A 20,932-nucleotide genomic window follows, 5' to 3' on the forward strand; every position below is an offset into this window, starting at 1 on the left:
ATAAAACAAAATATTAAAAAGGAAAATATGATAATAAATTAGAGAAAAATTCATAAAAATAAATCATTCACAACACCTAATTCAAAAACATACACCATAAAATATGATTTATTTGTTTAAAAATTATTTGAGCCACACCTGCACCTAGTTCTAAAATGATTCCCCAATCTAACTCTTATATAAGAAGGGCAAACGCCAAAGTTTATTTATGATGGAAGGAGATAACATTACTTTGAGCATTTCTTCTCTATGTTTATTTCTTCTTACATTGTATGTTCCTCTAGCAGCAGGACAAACACAATGGCTAGTTTCAACTCTTTATGTTTTTGGAGACTCAACAATAGATTCTAATAACAACAATGTTCTTTGTACTCTTATCAAAGGTAACTTCCCTCCCTATGGAAGAGATTTCCCAAATGGTCGCTCCACTGCCAAATTTACAAATGGAACATTAGTTACAAACCAACTATATAATTATTTTTATCACTTCATTCAATTCTCTTACTGATTAAATGTTTAAACACCCATTTTTATATTGGTTTTTGTTATACTTTTTGAAATTTTTGGTGACTAAATTTTAATCCTTTTGATTGCCTCTCATCTTTAACTGAAATGTTGGGACTTTTTGATTTGCTACCTCTGTCTTTGGATCCCAAATTTTGAGGCTGAAGGCTATTGACAAGTGCCTTCATCTACTTCAACATTTATAGACTCTACTTCTATTCCTTTGGTCAAAACATTTTTTTTTTGATGAATAGTTCCTTTCTATTAATAAAGTAATATACTTGTTACATATTCATATTTTCTATTTACTATCCTTATTTTCTCTAATGTTTTTCTATGCTTAAGATGTATAGTAATTCAATGAACATGTTTTAGGTTTTAGTTCTCATCTTTTACAGTTGGATTGTTTTGAAACATTAGGGGAAAAAAATAGCCCTTTAAAAATGCAAGTTAATTTTAACTATTTAATTCTTTTACCTTAACAATCAAATTAATGTTGGTGTGTGACATTTAAACCTTCAGGTATATTTGCAGATTTTTTTGCCACTAAAGAGACAAGTGAAAAGTTTCAGGTGCTATAAAGTAAGGCTTGCAAGATTATATGGGCATGAAACTGCCAACATGACTATTTCTCAAGCATTGTTTACTATAAGCTCAAGAATTGATGACGTTGGCAATACCTACTACATAAATTCTTTAACCAGGACAATGTATAATGTTGAATAGTTTTAGTATCTGCTTCTCAAGTCTCTCAATGAATTTAGAAGGAAAAGTGTCAATCTTTTTCTCTCAAACAAGTTGAGTACTCATTTTATTTCCCCTAGGGATGTGTCCAGACCATTATGGGGTCAATTTTTCTATTTTGTAATAACCTAGAACATATTGTAAGCCATTTTGGCAAGATCTAGGACATTTTGTAAGTTGTTTTGGCAAGATATTCTTTGGTTCAGTTTTTCTATTTTGTAATAATCTAGAATGTTTCGTAGACCATCCTAGCAAGTATAAATAGAGTATTTAGGTTTAGGTTTAGTCAAGTTTTTGGATTCAAAGTTACAAGGAGAAGAAATCTTTAGGAAAGCAAGTGTATATACTATTCATTTGATGAATCAATTAGAAGAATAATGTTATCTATCTCTTTTGGTGTTGGTTCCTTTTTTTTTCTTCCATTGAGTTTATCTCTGCATCATTTTTGGTATCAGAGCTTAGCAAATGGTCTGGACAAAGGTGAATTGTGACTTTGTGTTTATCGTGATAGGTTCGGAAGAGAACCTGTAGAGTGGCCACAAGACTAGGTTGAGTGTAGAGAACCTAGAAAGGAGAAAATGGTCATAAGAGGAGATTTATCTCATGATAAGAGGATACTTTTAGATGCATGGGTTTCATATTGTAATTATTAGAAAAGGAAAAGAGAGGAAAAGGAAAAAAAAAGAAAAGAGAAGAGGAAGCTAGAATGAATCAAGAGATAGAAGAGAAAATGAGATTCCTAATGAGAGAACATTAAAAAGGGGAAGAAAATTTAGCTAGACTAAAAAGAGGAGTTGAAGAAAAATATGGAAAAAGAAAATAGTGATTTGGAGAAACAATCCATTGAGATTCTAGAATCTTGTGAAGATGGAATTGAGAATTTTGCTGCCAATGAAGAGAAAACTTGTCCATTGGAAGGAAAAAATGAACAACTTGATGCTGATATAAAAATTTTGCAGCAAACAGTTACTGATGAACCTTATGATAAAAAGGTTCTTGAAGATAGGAAAGAGGTTGAAGTGGTAATTTTTGATGAGCCTTGTGATGAAAAGGTTCATAAAGATGGAAAAGAGGTGGATGTGCTAGTTCTTGATGGAACCAAGAGATGGCATTTGAAGTTAAGAAAGAAAGTGGTATGACCTATCAAAAGGATAATAGTTGTAGCAAGGAAGAAAACTTTTGATGAAGCTAAGAGGATAGATAATGATCAAATAGTGATGAATTTGTCTCCAAGCATGGAGATATTGCATCATAAAGACATCAAAAAAAATATTGCAAAGGTTCCTATAGTGAAGCACATTGATGAATTCATATATGATGAGGTCCCATTTTATTTTTCTAATCCATTTTTTTTTAGGTTTGCAAGAGTTCTACCTGAATTCTTATGTGGAAGAGTTTTATGAAAATATGAAAGTTGACTTGGGTACTTGGCAAGAGTACAAATAACAAATACCAAGGAATTGGAAGACAAGAAAGAGGAAGGAAAATCCAAGGGACTTGGATTCTATTGTCCCTTGGTTTATGGTGTAGGGGCACCCACATAAAGATCTCTTCTTAGGATGTGGCTAGACCATTGTCGGGTTGGTTTTCCTATTCTATAATAACCTAGAACATTCTGTAAGCCATTTTCGCAAGATCTAGAACATTTTGTAAGCTATTTTGGCAAGATATCTCTTTGGGTCAATTTTCCTATTTTGTAATAATCTAGAATCTTTTATAGACCATCTTAGCAATCATAAATAGAGTTTTTAGGTTTAGGTTTAGTCAAGTTTCTGGATACAAAGTTACGGGAGAAGAAATCTTTAGGAGAGAAAGAGTATATACTATTCATTTTATGAATCAATTAGAAGAATATTGTTATCTATCTCTTTCTGGTGTTGGTTCCTTTTGTTTTTGCTTCTGTTGAGTTTATCTCTGCATCAATAAAGGTATTCATGTTTTGTGAACAAAATGTTTCCCAAGAGGGTACTACTAAAATAGGGGTTGTAAGTGTTCCTCCTTTTGGTCATTTGCCTTCTCAAATTATTCTCCACAACATAACAAGAAATTAATGTGTTGAGGAGCTAATGATGTTACAATCAAGATCTTTCAATTCTAAGATGGAAGCTTTGGTAGAAAATATAGAGCCCAACTTTCTTGGTAGGATTGCTTATATTGATACACATGATCAACTCTTTGCAATTGTTAGATCTCCTACTATGTATGGTATGTCTCAGCCTTGTTTTATGTCCAACTCAAAAAACATTGGAGTTTTCTATTTCTAGATATCTAGATGAGTTGTGTTATTTCTTTACTGACCATGAAACGTGACAACTTTTATATATTGAGAGGAATGTTTGTTAAGGGAAAAATGAATTTTGGATGTTCTTTTTTGGTAGGTTTTGAAGAGGTGAGGAGAGGATGTTGTGGAATGGGTACATTAGAGATAGCTATATTGTGTAATCCTAGCACAATAAGTTGTCCTAATCAATCAAAGTATGTATTCTGGGATAGCTTTCATCCAACAACTATGTTACAAGTTCCTTGCCAACATCTTGTTCAATTAGATTTGGGATAATATATTGTTGACAACCCCATGAGGAGTAATGCCCATATGATTTTAGTAGGACCTACACTATTTTATAATAAATTAAGAGAAGGCCTCATAAAAAAAATTGCTTCCAAGGGATTCTTATTGTAGTATTTTAGAAAGGCATTTTTGTCATTTACTTATAATTTTCTTATATGATGTTAGACTTGTAAAAAAACTAAAATAGCTCTAATATACCTTGTAAAAGGTGGATGGAAAAAATAAACTAAAATTGAAAAATGCTCAAAAAGTGCTAGGGCACTAATATATTTTATTAACTTTCCCATATCAATTACATTTCTTAGATCAATTACATTTTGTCCATATCAATAACATTACAAGATGCCTCTATTTATAGAGGTCTTAGATTATTTCTAGAAACATCTAAATTAACCAACGTAGAACAAATAGGCTTTTCTAAAACTATCTAAACATAAATAACTTCTAGAACTATCTAAACATAAATGATTTCTAGAACTTTACAAACCAAATATTAATTTTACCTAACCTTAATCATGAATCAAGCTGGTATTTCTAGAATCCTCTATTATTTTTTTACATTTTATTTGAGGAAGAAATTACACATTCCAACACTCCCCCCTAATTTCAACCTCAAATGTTGATGCATACAAATTCCATTGTGCCATTATTATTATTTACTTTTCTTTGCCTATTTCTCATGTCCACATCCAATCTTGTAGACTTTGAACCTTTTCCCTAATGCCAAAATGTCATTTTCCAATAATTTTAATATCTATCGATGCCTTTGTGAATACATGACTATGGTTTTCCTCATCTACCAAGGTATGTGACTCCTTTTGTCTTCCAAGGCTATGGCCTTTACTTTCTACAAACATTTTTTCAACAATTGACCAATGATTTCCTCTTTTCCAATAATCTCTATCTTTAGCTACAGTTGGATCTTCTTCTCTTGATGTTTGTAAGTAGTGATATGATCCATTAGTAATCTTTCCTTATCTATTACAAATTCTAGTGATAGGATTCACTAATAACCTTGATCAAATTCATGTCTTCTTTCAGCTATTGCTTGATAGCTTTATCTGTAACAAATGGAATAACCTTGCTTTGCAAAATAAAAAATCTCTTTTCTATCACAAATGGTGACAAAAAAATTCCTTCCTTCTTCAACTATCCCTTGATTAGTTGCTTTTGTCAAAATAGGTGATAGGATTCTCCTAATTAATCTAGCTTTGATTCATCTATCACAAATGGTGACAAGATTTTCTTACCCTAGGCTCTAATTACTACTTGTAGAAACCCATGATAGCTCTAATACACCTTGTGAAATGTGAATGGACATAATAAGCTAAAATTGAAAAATGCTCAAAGTGTTGTGGCACTAATATATTTTATTAACTTGCCCATATCAATTACAATGCTCAAATCAATTACATTCTGTCCATATCAATAACATTACAAGATGCCTCTATGTATAGAGGTATTAGATTATTTCTAGAAACATCTAAATTAACTGACATAGAAAAACTAGACTTTTCTAGAAATATCTAAAGATAAATAACTTCTATAACTTTACAAACGTAAATATTAATTTTACCTAACCCTATTTGTGAATCAAGTTGGTATTTCTAGAATCTTCTATTATATTTTTACATTTCATTTGAGGGAGAAATTACATATTCCAACAAGACTAAAGATTGTGAGATGTAAATATTACTATTATTTGTTGTTGGATTTGTGGACTGTCTATTATTATCATTTATTTCTTTAATATATTATTATTTTATTAAGTTCAATTAGGCTAGTGTTTCAAACTTTTAAAAAAATCAAGTAATATTACAATTCTAAAGGAATTTAATTACAAGTAGTGAATTCTGCAACTAACTTCTAGAGCCTAAAAGCACCATGAAATAAATAGAAGGAAGATGAATTGTCTTCCACTTCTCATTGAGTTCCTTGAGAGTAACTAGAAAGGAAGTCTTTATGGGCTAACACTTAGAAACATCAAGAATGGGTCCCTCTTTTGTAGACAAGGTAGAAATTAGTTGATTTTCCTCACATTTCCTCATTTTATTTTTCACATGCTTCTACTCCTCCTTAGAGTATTGAAGGAGATAGTCATTTTATCCACCATTTCCTTGCTGAATTCGACCATATTAGCCAAATTTTGTTAACCTAGATTTAATTTGGTTTAAAACTATGAAAAGCCCTAATCATTTCCTTTTTTTTTTTTCTTACAATGAGGGCTTTTACCTCTAAGATTTGGTCATCCATTAAGCCCCAATTGTCCAATTTTTTTATGACTTTGTATGCCACTTTGCACATGTTGGTATCCAAATTAATGTTAAACAAGTCCATGACTTTATCTTTGGTCTGAGAAATTGCTTTCAAATTATTGATTTTCTATCTTTTCATGTGCAATTAGGGAATTAGTCACTTGATATTAAAGCTTTAATAATTGCAAAGAGTGTACAACTTAATAACCCTTTTCACCATTAGCGAATAACATGGAAGATCATCTATAGAATTGGAGTTCTATGAGTTTGGCATGGGAAATATTTAGATTGAGCTCAAGGTCATCATGATACTTCTAATCCTTAGGGATAGGGGATGTGGGATTAGGAGCTTGACCAATAGTCTTGATAGGGGAATTTTTAGGAGTCTTATCTAACTCAATGGACCAAAAAGATGCAAAATCCTCCAACATAACAATAATATTTCATATGTTCTTATTAACACAAATGATTTACCCTAGTCATGCTAGTTGGTAAAAAAACCAAGGCAAGCAAGGTGACCTTAGGGCTTTCCATGATCAAAGGAGCATTAGGTTTATTGGGGCTAACCTCTGCAATCTAGGAAAGATGAAAATTTAAAAATGAGAGAGGGATCTCTATGTTTTTTGGACATAATACTTGATTGGGATAGAGATGATAAAATCCAAAATGAAAAGCTAATTATAGCATTATACTGAAAGTGACTTAATAGAGGAAAGAGATAAAAGAGAAATCATTTGATTTTTCCTTCTAGAGTGACACACTCAATCAACCCCCAAAATGCATCCCTCCATTCTCCCAAAAACATTTTTTTGTGAACCAAGGAAACTCTTGAGATCCTTCTTTTAGTGCCCATTCAAATTTAATGTCTAATTCGATGATTTAATATAATTAACCACACTTTAAAATTAGTGATTTATCTAAGCATGAAAAATACAATTATTTTGACCATTTCAAGTAATTTTATTTTTTCCTATGTTGCATCTTTCCCTTTTTAACCCATATAAGAGGAATCTTCTAGTAACATCTACCTTTTTGGGGTCTTAAATAACAACTATCATATCATAAAAAACACAATTACTACTTCATATCCATATCAAGGTAGTTATCATAGTTATGTTGATGTGAATGATATTAATGGTTACAATTAGTTTAAAAGGAAATTTTATAAGTAAAAATTGAAAGCATCATTAATAAATATAAATAAAGAATTGAAGTTTTACATAACCTAAATTCTAAAACCAGAATCCACCTAGGGCAACATCTTCAAAACCCATGCTAATCCACATATACCACTTAGGGCACAAAGAGTTATACCAATATGTCATTAAGACAAATAACATTTAGGGTATCAAATACAAATATATCATGATGATATATATTATTTAGGGCATCAAATACAACTATATAATCCATTTTGTTTCTATTTCTAACTATGGAAATAACATATAGTTAGAGGATGTTCATAATCATTATTCACATAAATGAAACATAGAAATAAAAACCATAAGATAAGCCTATCTCATGAATATAGATGCATTTCATGTTCAAATGGAAGATCCACTAATCTAACTAGTTACCAAACTACATTGATGAGAAAAGTTGATTTCATTGATCAAAACATGGTCCATGATGATCCAGAGGAGGCCAACAAAAGAATAAATGGGAAAATACTAAAATCTATTTTTCTAGTATTTTCTATATTTCAGTATTTCACATTTTTGAAGGCCTTCAAAGCATTTCTTGGCTTTGAAAGCTAAGTAGACATAAAATTTGAAATAGTTGTTGAATAGTTTTCATAGTTTTATTATTTTATTATGTAAACTTTACATTTCCTTTTTAAGGGGTGCTGGTGGCCATTAAGATTCATCAAATATTGTATAAACTTGAGTTTTGAATGAAAGGAACCACTTTTAGATTGTGCTATTGTACTAAAATTGTGTTATTTGCATTATAATTAACAATATTGTAGGTTTCACACTATGTGTTGTAATCTAGAATCATAATTCAGATCATTCATTGAAGGTAATAATTGATTCAATGATATGATTCAATATAACATATCTTCAACTCAAAATTTCAAATATCATAAAAGTAAAATAACCATTACCAATAGATATTTAAATGCATAAGTTATCATTTTCTTGTGGATGTCTTGGCATTTGAGGAGAAGTGAAACATTGTCAAACATTGTCATAGGCTTTACCTTCAAACCATGGACCCTTGAATATCCCTGCATAATCTCAATCAAGAAAGGCCCTCCCTATCCTGATATAGACATGGAACACCTTTATCAACCACTGAGCATCCTAGTACTAGGGTATCAATCCCATTGCTCAACAAGGCATCAAGATCTAAACCTTGGACTACCATGAGCCAAATCTTGTTAGTTAGGATTTTTTTTTAGCTTACAATTACTATTATTAATGGTCCATTAATTTTCATGTAGGGAAACCTTATTAAAGGTTACAATACACTAGTGTTAAATGTGACCTAGTTAAAGGATTTCAATCACCCTTTTAGGAGTGAGCCTTGTTAGAGGACTTTAGACCACTCACTTGGAATGGCACTTAGTTAAATGATTTACAAATGGCTATTAGGTCAACCTTAATTCAAAGTATTTATCCCAGACTAGGTGACAATAAGGCTTGATCTAATCACAAGTTACAACCCACTTTGTAGATTAGAAATCTCTGTTTCAGTCCTCCATTCTTCTTGGCTTTCACATAGTTTAGTTCTGATAGCTTTTTCACCCTTCAAGCATTCATACTCTTAAGCCTTCTTACTTTTCTTGCCAATAGCAATCTCTTCTGTTCAATCTCTGAATGAAGCAATACCTTAAACCTCTTGTGTTACTTAGGTTCTCCAACATTGATCAACCTTGCCTCTGACCAACCATTTCTATAAATAGAACATTAAGATCTTTTGTAGTTCATCCTCTATCATCCATTGTAGGGATAGGTAGGAATTAAGTAGGATTCAATGAATCTACCCATATTTTCATTTTAGTCCCTTCTAGAAACTTCTCCTTTAATCCTCTTTGAATTCACCTCAAAATTGTTTACCATCAATTCTATGCCACCAACACATCATAGTTATCTTCCACACACTTCAAAAAATTCAAGAAAATAATATAGTCAGCTTAGATTCTTCAAATTTATGATTTGACATGAATACTAACATTGATCATCTATATGTTGCCACTCATCTTCCATACTATTCTTCCAATTGTCATCCACTAGATAACTTGACAAACACTAAAGTTTACTGGTGTCTGGCATCAACTAAGTTTTACTTGGCTTATGCTATATGGGAAAGTGCAAGAAGTTGGGGCTTGTACCTTTGTTGAAATGGTGGGGCTTATTGCCTGTAGTGCCTACAATCAAGGTTCAATTCTCTATAAGGTCACTCTCTACTGCGGTTCTTTATTGAGAGTTTCCTTTGACCCTTGGTGAAATAGTGGGACTTCTTTCCTGTAGTGCTTACAACCAAGAGTTAAAGAACATTATTGGCTTCGACCTATTACATCAATATTTTTTAGGCAAGAGCCTATAATACAATGGAAACTTGTGAGCCTCTCATGTGGGAGGTCTTGGGTTCAAGTCTACTTGAGCTTAATACAAAATAGATACTAATAATTAATTACAACAACTAATAATAATTAATCTAGGCTTTGGCCTATTACCAATATTAAAAAAAAGTGCAAGAAGTTGGGTCTCACCTTTGTGCAAAACATGGAAGTGTTTTTCCTATTTTTGAAATTTCTTTTCAATTGATGTCAAAATTTGATGCATTTAGAGATTGAAAATAAAAAAAATTGTAGTGTTCGAAATCTATTTTTTCAATATGTAATTTATTTGTGTACCCATATGATAAATTGTTTTTTTGGTATGGATCTTTAAAAACCCGTTTTTCAAAATGCCTATTTCAGGACCATACCACACTCATGTATAGACATCATAATTTGACAAAAATAAATGATTTTTATAAATCCTTTTAGACAAAGTTACCTAACACACCAAAGATTGATGATAAGATGAATTTTCTTATTTTTTCATTGAATGATTTTATTATTATTAATTTTTAATTGGCTATAAAAGTAAAGTTTAAAATCTCTAATGTATGGACACCTTAATTTGATCAAAATTTCACTTAAAAAAAAAAATCTTTTTTTAACTTGAAAAGAATTTTATGTAGAATGACGACATACAAATTAATTTTAAAAAAATCATAAAATCAAAAAGTTATTAAAGTTTTAGTGAACCTCACTATTTTACATTTAGGTACCACCTTTGATTAAAAAATAATACAAAAATAGTAACTAAAATCATAATACTATAAAATTTATATTTTTGAAACTAGCATAGTGAGAGCTCTAATGGGCTTTTATTTTGTATACCAGGAAGACCCTCTAAAAATTATGACAAGGCATGAATTTGTCAGTTCAATACTTTAGCCAAATCGTGAGAGGTCAAGGCATAGGCTTGGTCTCATAAGGCCTATTCCCACACCAAAATCTAAGGTAGGAAAAAAAATCCTACCTCATGTTGTACGAAATAGGCATCCATTATTTGAAATTTGAAAAATGAGTGCCTATTTTAAAAAATTAAAAGTGGAACTTAAAATCCCCTCCACCTCCCAAAAAAACATACTTTATTTTGAAATGGGTAACCGATTCTTGAAAAATGGGTACCCATTTTTTACTTTTGAATAAAAAATTCAAATATTTAATTTTTTCAAAATTTGAAAAATTAATAGAGGCATTTAAAATCCCCCCAAAAATTAAAAAAATGATTTTTTAAAGAAATGGATACCTATTTCTATTTTTTTTTTTTTTCAAAAATGGCTACCCAATTTTTGAAATAAAAAATGGGCACCCAATTTTTTTTAAAATGGGTATCCATTTTTTAAATTTAGGATCGGGTACCTAAGCCCAATATAGGTGTCCATTTTTACCTGTTTCTAAAGAGGTCTCATTCAACGGAATTGACTTCCACCTAATTGCGACCCAACTTGTTGCATTCACTCATATCACTTGACATACATTGAACTTTGACTTTGATTGGCTCCAACAAATTTTCTGCTCAACTTACACTAAGTTTTCTTGTCACCTACTATCCACTCGGTCAAGCTTGGGAGATTTAATTTTTCTTACTTGTTCTTCTAAGCTTAATCAATGTATCCAACCATTGCAACCTTAAGTAGATAATCAGTGCACTATATCATCACTATCTTAACTGATCTTTGTACTCCTTTTTACATACTATAAATTGACCTTTTCTTTAGGTCCTTTTGTTATCTCATTTGATCAAAACCTCCAATTCAATCAAACAAATGATAGTACTAAAAATCAACTAGGCAATTGTCTCACCAACAAATAACAAGTTTGACATCAGTTACAAAATAATGATTGAAACACATTTTCATACTTGTATTAATCTATTTTCAACAATATGTATATATATCTATGTGTGTATCTGTATATATGTGTGTAAATATATATATATATATATATATATATATATATATATATATATATATGTATATGTATATGTATATGTATATGTATATGTATATGTATATGTATATATATGTATGTATGTATCTGTATGTGTATGTGTATACATACACTTACACATACATATACATATGCATATGCATATACATACATACACAAAAACATATATACATATATATACATATATATATACATATACATACATTATACATGTGCATATATATATATATATATATATATATATATATATATAAATATGACATGCAAACAACATGATGATGGTCACATAACTACATAAATTGATTTTGTTTGTTATTTTGTACAAGGTAGTGTACATGTATATTAAGTTTTTCAAAATATATTCTAAACAAATATTCACCTCATGCATCGACCATTCAACCTACAATATAAGTTTATAAATATGCATATTCTACATATTTTTATTTAGAAAATGTAATCATTTTATCTTTTAGACACTCTTTACAATTACCTTTTCATTTTAACAATGCAAACATGTTTCTTCTTATCCTTCCTAATTACCATAATAATTTAAAACATCTTACTAATGTTTTAAAATGATTAAAACAAATTCTATGAAAAGTCATTTTTTAGAAAGTAATTCTAAATATCAATTCAAATCACATAAATGCAAAATAAAAAATACATACCATTTCTTTCGTCCTTTAGAAAATTTTAAAATATCTATTTTCATCATTATTTATTACTATAACTTTATCAAATAAAAAATGAAAAATACATACAATTACAATAACTTCCTTTCTTTAAAGAATTTTAAAACATTTCTTTTCATTATTATTTATTACTATAAATTTATCAGAAGAAAAAAAAATCATACTACTTTCATCTTTACACTATTCTAATGATTTTTAATTTTATATCAATAATATTATACACATTGGAGTGAATTTCTAATAGACTTGAACACAACTCATTGAAAACCATTAGTTAAAGACAATCCTGGTTACCGATTTAAAAATAAAAGAAGACAACAATGCTCTCACAATTATATTTTTAGTTTAATAATTCCACACGTTTATTTTTGCCATTAATAAACACACATATCCCAATAAACTTCCAATAGCTTAAAACTCATTTCATTCAGAACCATTGGTTAATTATAGGAAATCTCGTTCCATTGGGAACCATTGGTTGACTCTAAGCGACAACTCATACCAATTTAAGCCAACTCAATAAAACAGATGAACGTGCTCACATATTTAAAGATATAATATAGAAGGTTTGCAATTCATATAGCTTTTCTAATCACACACGTTTCTTCTTCAAGTATACCAATGGCTGGAATGTTGACATCAAGAGCTCCTCAATTAGCGTAGATATTGAGTAAATCAAAGCAGCAAAGTTTGAAAAAAAACAAGCAAATCTGTCATAAGCTCAGTTGCATCAAAATATTGGAAAACAAATCCTTGGCAATGAAGTTATAGGCTTCGCTTGTTGGATGGAAGCTATCCCAGAATACATATTTCGATGGGTCATTACAAGTTGTAGTCCCTTTGTTGCATAATATGGACGCTTCTACAAGTCCAGTTCCACAGCAACCCTTCCTTGTTTCTTCAAAACCTGCACCACACAATTAATCAATGCAAATATCAATAACATTTAACTTTCAAATAGCTGTAGAGAACTATGGATTGCCATGGCGTTTACTACGTCTCTGATTGTTATTTCCTTACCATATTTAGTGGGATTTTTAATGATGTCATATAGTTTCCCATATATGTCATAATATGCTATTCGAAGTGCAGGAAAACTTTGTGTCATCTCCTTTATTAAAGCAATTGTCTTCTCATTGAAAGAAGCTGCAACTTCATTATACTTTTCATAGCAGGAGACATTCAAGATATTGTGTAAAGTTATCTGAGAAGGGCAACAGCCAAATGGTGGTAGCCCAATTATAACAAGTCTCGTTGCACTCTCATTGTAGATGCTCTGATGATACACAAGAAAAATTATAAGAAGGTTTCTGGAGAAAAGTCTGTTGAAGATATTTTAAAGGGTTAGTTTTTCATGTAAATTACCTGTACAAACCCACGAAGGGATTGGAGAAGAATATCCTCGAACTGTGTGAGGGTGTATTTTTTGGTCATGAGAGGATTTGCGTAGTAATTGTTGACAAAGTCATTTGATCCTGTGCTCAGAGCAAATATGGCTTGTGATATGATTTTGCTCGCATTCTCCTGCCCTGTCATATTTGCAAGCTGCAAACGATAATGCCTGAAGTTCTCTAGTTGTTTCCCCAATGTTAACACTTTCTGCAAATGGGAAAAGTGTTAGATTTTACACGTTCTGCAAATCTTGTTGTTGTATATAAACTTGGACATTGAAATGAAGAGTACAAAGGACCACTTGTATTGCATGAATTAATTAAAGGTCTACCTAGAAGAAAGGTATATGTGAAAGTATTAAGCATGACATGGATAAGCATTGGTAGAATTAATAGGAAATGTGATTGTACCTAATGAATGTTTCCCAACATTGTCAAAGTTATGAATAGGAATAGGATCATGCTGAATAGGAGAAGTATCAACATTTTTAAGGCAACAGCTAGTCAATGCTACACAAATTAAGAATAAGTATTATGGTGTTATAAATGATAACAAAGGGTGTAACTGAAACCTATGCTTTAAACATAGTAATCAATGGTTCAGCTGGTAGAGCAGTCCAGTAGAAAATGAAAGACTCCTAACTGGTCTATGAGCTAGCGAACTGCTTAAACATCACACTAAGACTTGATTCTTAGCCTAAAAGTGTTAAATAGTCAATGTTGACTTATTTTTGCGAGCTTAATTTCTTCCTTAGTGTATGATGTTTAAGAGCGGCCGTCCATGAGAGCTCAACATAGTAACAACGTCAAATCAGTCCAAAGGCACCATGGTTTAAGAGTGGATATTGTGAATGATCAAACTCAGGCTAAAGATGGGTCGCTCCTATAATGGAGAAGTCAGATAGAACCGCTCAGTAGTAAATAGAAGATTCTAACTGGTGTAGACAATTTTTAAAAAAGTATATAAACAAATTTATTGGGAAAATGTCACATATAAACTGAGTGACCAACCAAGGAGTCTGTAATTCAATTGATAAAGCACTCCACAAATAAATAACAAAATTAATTGAAAAAATCATAATAAATGCTATTACAACACACTGACCAAAGTTTGAGAGGTACTGTCATCGTATCCAGATGAAGCCGAACCGAAAGAAGCACCAGTCAGCAGTTTCTCTCCTTGAAAATTGGGATCCAACGATGCTGGCAGCAAATCTAGAAGTCCCGAGAGTTCAGCTGTATCCATTCATGTCAGGGGGTCTAAAATTTAAGAAATTTTACAGTTGCAATCATAAATAATATAAAATTCTGTGTACAAATTGGTTTCTGAATTCGATTGTGTATAGTTTTTATCATATACATTTTTTTCTCTTTCATCCTAATGATGAATCAGAGAATGTGATCTAAAATATTGATGATAAAAAAGCACACATAATCAAATCCAGAAACCAATTTGTCGAATGAAATGAATTGTAGAGATCTGATAATATTAATACAAAACTCATCTTATTTTTACACACTTCTTAATCATCTCTATCATATCCGAGAAAGCCAATTATTCTCTTGAGTACGTGCTTAATAATATAAAATTAGAAAACTTGTAATGTCACTATATGTAGAAATAGTATTACAGATTATGTCAGTCGATAATTTTCCATTTGTAAACCGCCCAGTGGCTTTATGACCCGGAAAATCTTTCCCATATGGAGCAAAATTAGCTTTTGCAATACTATTGAGTTGATTGTTATTCCCAGCATCTATTGTGGAGTCTCCAAAGACATAGAGAGCCGAAGCTATGGCATCCTTAGACTCCACTAGACGCCCAACTAAAGTTAGAAAAATAGCAAAACCAAACACAAAATTAGTTCCATTTGATCCCTCCATTGCTAATTGAAAGACACAATTTCTATTATTACATGATATAACTACATACCTGGTACACTAATTTATAGCCAAAAATGCATGAATTTTTACCTTCTGTGTGAAATGAAAGGGAAGTATACAGCTGTTCTTTTGGATTTTGGGCATTGAATAAAGTTCTAAGTTTTGTTTTTCAAGCGTTTATAATGTCTCCAAGATCTTTCAATTGTCGGTATAAGCTTTTCGTGTTCCACGAGCTGCATGGGCTGTTGTGGAGTCAAACCCTTGTAGATCTGACATTTTATTCAATGTCTTCAAATTAAACAAAGTCCGGGTAAAGCTGAGTAGGGAGAACACTATTTTTTTTATTGAAACGTGGAAACAGGCATTTTATGATCAGTCGTTCTAACGACAAAATACCAGACGAATGATAATTCCTTTTGTATTGATGCTTCCTTTGATATTATCTTTTAGAGATAAACTTGGCAGGATGTGTTGATCTTAGGAGCAAATTAATGTGAAGACAAACAAGGGTCCACTTGGATGAGTTGTGCCTTTGGAGACACTCTAATGATCTTGTATCACATTTCCGTGTTTGATCACATTTCTACAATATTCTTAGAGTAGTGCACATTTTTGTAGCTCATATGCCATTTCAGATTGTCATATTGAATGCGTGTACATTATCGTATACATAGTGGTTGGTATTCGAGTCTAATACGATCTAGTTATTTTTTTAATGTTACAATTTTCATTATGATATATATTTGTATGAATATTTTAATATTTATGTTTTCTAAATTTAAAGATGTGCATTTAAAGGGTATATCCTCAATATCTACCATTTGATAGAGATCTACTATCTGATAGAGCTTGGAATAAAAATGATATGTATAATAAGTCTTCACAACATTTAACAGCTATATTGATGTGAATAAATAAAAGATCTTAATTTTATCAAAATCTCACCAAATTATCTTAAGAATAACATTATCAATAGATAATATAATGAAGCTATCAAATTTGAAAATGGTGAAGATGCAAGTTGAGACAAAAGTTCAAGTGAGAACGCAAACAATAGTGGGAGGTGTTGGAACCCTTGCTTTTAGTGAAGGATATGAGGGATCTAATGGTGATAACCCTAACGATGGCATCGTTGGGCCTAGGACAATTTTACCTTCCTCTATTAATGGTCTCATTTTTTCTTTAATTCTTGAAGAAAAAAATGTGTTTATATAGGAGAAGGTTATACTCCCCTTGCATTTCTATTCTAAGATCAATTACTAGAAACCCTTTTGGCTCATTACACGAGATCTATTGTCCCTAAAATTGTGTGGCTAAATTCTCCAAAATGGTGGCTTCTCTTAGTTTTTCTACTCTATTGGTTCCTTTTTTTGGTGCCTAATATGGAGAGGGTTGTTATTTTGGGTTTAGGTGGTGCCAATTCATATAATGTTTTGGACCCTTGGATGATTTCATTTATTGACGACGATGATGAAGATTCCTTGATATTTCTTTTAAAGGACCATATTTATTCCAAATAAATTTTGATGATGGAGTTAAATTTTTTCATCAAAGGAAGAGATAAGTTCTTTGGGACAACAAAGAAGGCATTCCCTCTCCTTTATTTGAAGATTTAATGGATTTCATGGGATTAGGAATATGAACTCCTTGCGCACATCCTAATAAGGGCTCATTCAAAAACTAAAGAATTCCTAAAAAGTTTGATGTGGTCTCTAATGGTGGTAACATTTCTTGTGATCAAAATGGTTTATCGTAGTTTCTCTAACTAACAACGCATCAAAGATGAATCAAAGTTTTGGGATCTACCTAAGTGATATATTGCAAGGAAAGATAACCCTTAAAGGAGATCTCTTAGCCCCTAGAAAATAACCACACAAAGGAATATAAGAATAATATAGAGATTAGATCCAAATTAACACTAATTCCCATAATATAATCATAAGATTTACATCCAACATGCCCAACTATAAGGTCTTATTGGTCATGGATAAATACATCAACAATTACAATAACAATTCTACGTGACCTTATAAGATCTAAACACCTAACTATTCTAGATCCATAATCTAGTACAGAACTCCTAGAAGAATCTAAACTTTTCTTCTTGCAAGCCACCAGGCCACCTTCTTGTTTTCCAAGCCCACACCTAGCTACTAGCTCTTGCATACTTTACTCCTCTCAGCTACTCCATGCTTCCTCCTTGCTGAATTGAATGACTCAAGACACCACATGACCCTCTACATATACGATACCAAGCCACATGATGGCCTTGTAAGTTACATTAAATACACCCTCAAGCCATAACCCACAAGTCAGTTTGGCAAAACACAATAAATACATGAAATAACTAAATACTTAGGACAAGCCCCAAGTTTATGATGTATAAATAAATCATATGACAACATAAGAGTACAAGTAGTTGGACATAGGTTCACCTACCATTTAACAATCCAAAACCAAGACCACACATGCCGACTCCCTCAAATTGAAGCATGTGAATAAAATCTCCAAAGTTCTATCAATAAATTAGGAACATGTTACTAGCAACCACCAAAATGGCTCTAACTCAAGGAAGATTACTCCAAAAAGTATGCACACTTAAGAAAAGGTTCCCCAAAGCTTCTCAAACACATCCTCGACTACATAAAACATAAGTCCACAAATCTGAGTTCAAATCTCTCGCATATAGGATTATTGACTACCCTAGGACACTCCTACATTAGACACCCTTGGTGAGAAGAAAATGATGTTCAAGTAACTGCTGGAAGAACATCTTTAAGGGTTCAACATATAAACCCCAAACTAATTCTTCACATAGATGTCATCCACCTCATTGGATTGTACACTCTTGCATTTGTTCCACTTCTACAAATCTTTGAGTACAACTATTATTTTCACATCTATCTTTGGTGTGCAACATGTTTGTTTTCCATGTTAATCTCTAATGCTTTCAGAATCCTACAACTCAACTCAACTACCAAATCTCAAGTTCCTCCCACAAAGTTATGCATTCTTCAAAGGAATCAAGGAATACTTCTTGTCACCTCTCTCAACAATAAACACATTCTCGACACAATCATGCATAACTCTGCAATCATACTATCATGGTCTACCAAGTAGTATGTGACAACTACTCATGTCCATAATATCACACAACACTTGATCCTTCAAAGAAAAATCCTTTAACTTCATATTCTACAATCTTTTAAACAACTCAAGTTCATAATCAGTAGGAAAGAACTTAGTCGTCAATTTTGCCACCATCAATCTCCACATAGTGATCTTCATTTCACCTTCCTCTTCTCTATCTATTTACAATTCTTTCCACCATAAAATAACGTGTCCATTCAACTAAGTTTGTGTCAACCTCACTTTGAGAAGATCTCTAATGTCCTTTAACTCAAAGTAGTCTTCTAACTCACTAATCCAATAAATTAGGTCTTCATGATTAAAAGTACTCAAGAAATTAGAAACATCCATCTTATGGTTCAACTTCAAGTGAGCTCAAAATATATCCAACTAATGAGCCCTATGTTCCATAGGTCTCTCCATGTGATCAATTATGTCATCACCACTAGATTCAACAACTTCAAAGTCCTTAGAAGCTTCTTCATAACCATCTTTTGTACCCACATTCCTAGGTACACTAGATATAGCTCTAATAATCTTAGCAATCATATCATTTTTCATCAGCTTCATCTAAGGTCTAAAATGCACTTTTACTTCTTTGTAATCTTAGTCTTCGTAGCATCACATAGATCTACAATTTCTCTAGAGTCCAAATTTATAGGAGGCATATTTCAAGATCTTCGCAAACCCAAAGAAACAAATCCACAAGGTCAACCAGCTCCATAAGATCCACAAAATCAACTAGCTCTACAAGATCAACCAACTCTACAAGATCAACTAGCTCCACACAATCAACAAGCTCTACAAGATCAACCAAATCCATAATATCAACTTGGATATGATGCGACTTGATGCAGTGCAAGGTAGGAGAATCACTAAAGAAGATGTCCTAGCCCCCAACAAATATATACACAGTGGAATATAACAATAAAATAAAAGTTTTAGATCCAAATTAATGCTAATTGTCATAATAGAATCACAGGATTTACATCCAACATGTGCAGTTGTAAAGCCTTCTAGGTTACGGTCAAATATATCATCAATTATAATAAAATTTTTGCAAGACCTCATAACATCTAAACACCTAGCTAGCCAAGATCCACAATCTAGTAGAGAACCCTAAGAATAATGTAAACTTGTGTTTGCAAGCCACCAAACAACCTTCTTGTTTCCCAAGCCCACAGTTAGCTACTAGGTCTGCCAAAGTCCACTCCTCTCAACTACCCCATGCTTCCTACATGTTAAATTGAATGACTAAAGACACCACAAAACCCTCTACAAATACTAAACCAAGTCATAGGTTGGGCTATCAAGTTACATTAAATACACCCTCAAGCCATAAGTTAGCTTGGCAACAAACATTAAATACATTAAATAACTAAATACTTAGGACAAGCCCCAAATTTACAATGCATAACTATCTCATATGACAACATAAGAATGTGTTCACTCAAATATACATTTACATACCATCCAAGAGTATGCATGCTAACTCCCTTGTATCGAAGCTCACGAATGTAATCTCCAAAGTTCTACTAGTAAATGAGGAACATGTTACCAACAACCACCAAAATGGCTCCAAATCTTAGATGATTATGCCAAACTACATGTGTACTTAGGAAAATCTTTTGTAATGTGCCTCGAATACATCCCCAAGTGCATGAACCATAAGTCCACAAATTGGAGCTCAAAGCTCGCACATATATGATTGTTGACTACCCTAGGATGCTCATGCATCACTAAGCCCTACACTCTTGAAAGGATTGGGTCTTTGATTAACATAGTTTGGGATGCAGTGACTTTCTCCCCACTTGATATTTCTAATATGTTAGGTAATTTTTTACCAAGTAATGTTTCTTTTAGGGTTGGCATGTCATTTCCACAAAGTAACAAGCTAGAAGTTGACATAGATAGTTAGCATAAGAAAGAGGCTTTTGTTTTTCACCTCCTATTTCTATTCCTATCTCTTCTCCTTAATTTCTCCTAAGTTTAACCATATAGAATGTGATGGATGAATATAGAAAAAACAATATTCTTAAATCCTTAGTATGAAGAATATGTTAGGAATAATAATGTAGAATACAAAATTAAGAGTGGGGTGGGTTGTTTATTAGTTTCATTAATCTTAAAAGCTTGAGAAAATCATCATAGCATAGATATGAATAAGTACAATGAACAAAAAGTAACACCAAGTAACACCATTTTTTTAACATGGAAATCGTACAATGAGAAAATCCATGGCGGGGAAT

At 31.9% G+C, this 20,932-nt stretch overlaps 1 protein-coding gene and 1 pseudogene across 1 annotated transcript; one reads left to right on the forward strand and one right to left on the reverse strand.

The window, feature by feature from the left end:
* The first annotated feature begins 211 nt into the window (after nt 1-211).
* LOC149563733 (GDSL esterase/lipase At5g03810-like) lies at nt 212-3,794 on the forward strand (annotated as a pseudogene).
* An 8,892-nt stretch (nt 3,795-12,686) lies between these two features.
* Nucleotides 12,687-15,572, reverse strand: LOC149563734 (GDSL esterase/lipase At5g03820-like). Its single transcript, XM_089824066.1, has 5 exons — nt 15,302-15,572; nt 14,776-14,906; nt 13,645-13,878; nt 13,300-13,555; nt 12,687-13,186 (listed from the first exon to the last, which is right to left on the reverse strand). Exons 1-5 carry the CDS (start codon nt 15,552-15,554, stop codon nt 12,993-12,995), a joined length of 1,068 nt encoding a protein of 355 aa, XP_089680192.1. The 5' UTR covers nt 15,555-15,572; the 3' UTR covers nt 12,687-12,992.
* Between the last annotated feature and the right edge of the window lie 5,360 nt (nt 15,573-20,932).

This window comes from Cupressus sempervirens, chromosome 4 (genome assembly GCF_028749045.1).
Source record: "Cupressus sempervirens isolate cs-2001-9-10 chromosome 4, ASM2874904v1, whole genome shotgun sequence".
In the NCBI taxonomy this organism is placed as follows: Eukaryota; Viridiplantae; Streptophyta; class Pinopsida; order Cupressales; family Cupressaceae; genus Cupressus; species Cupressus sempervirens.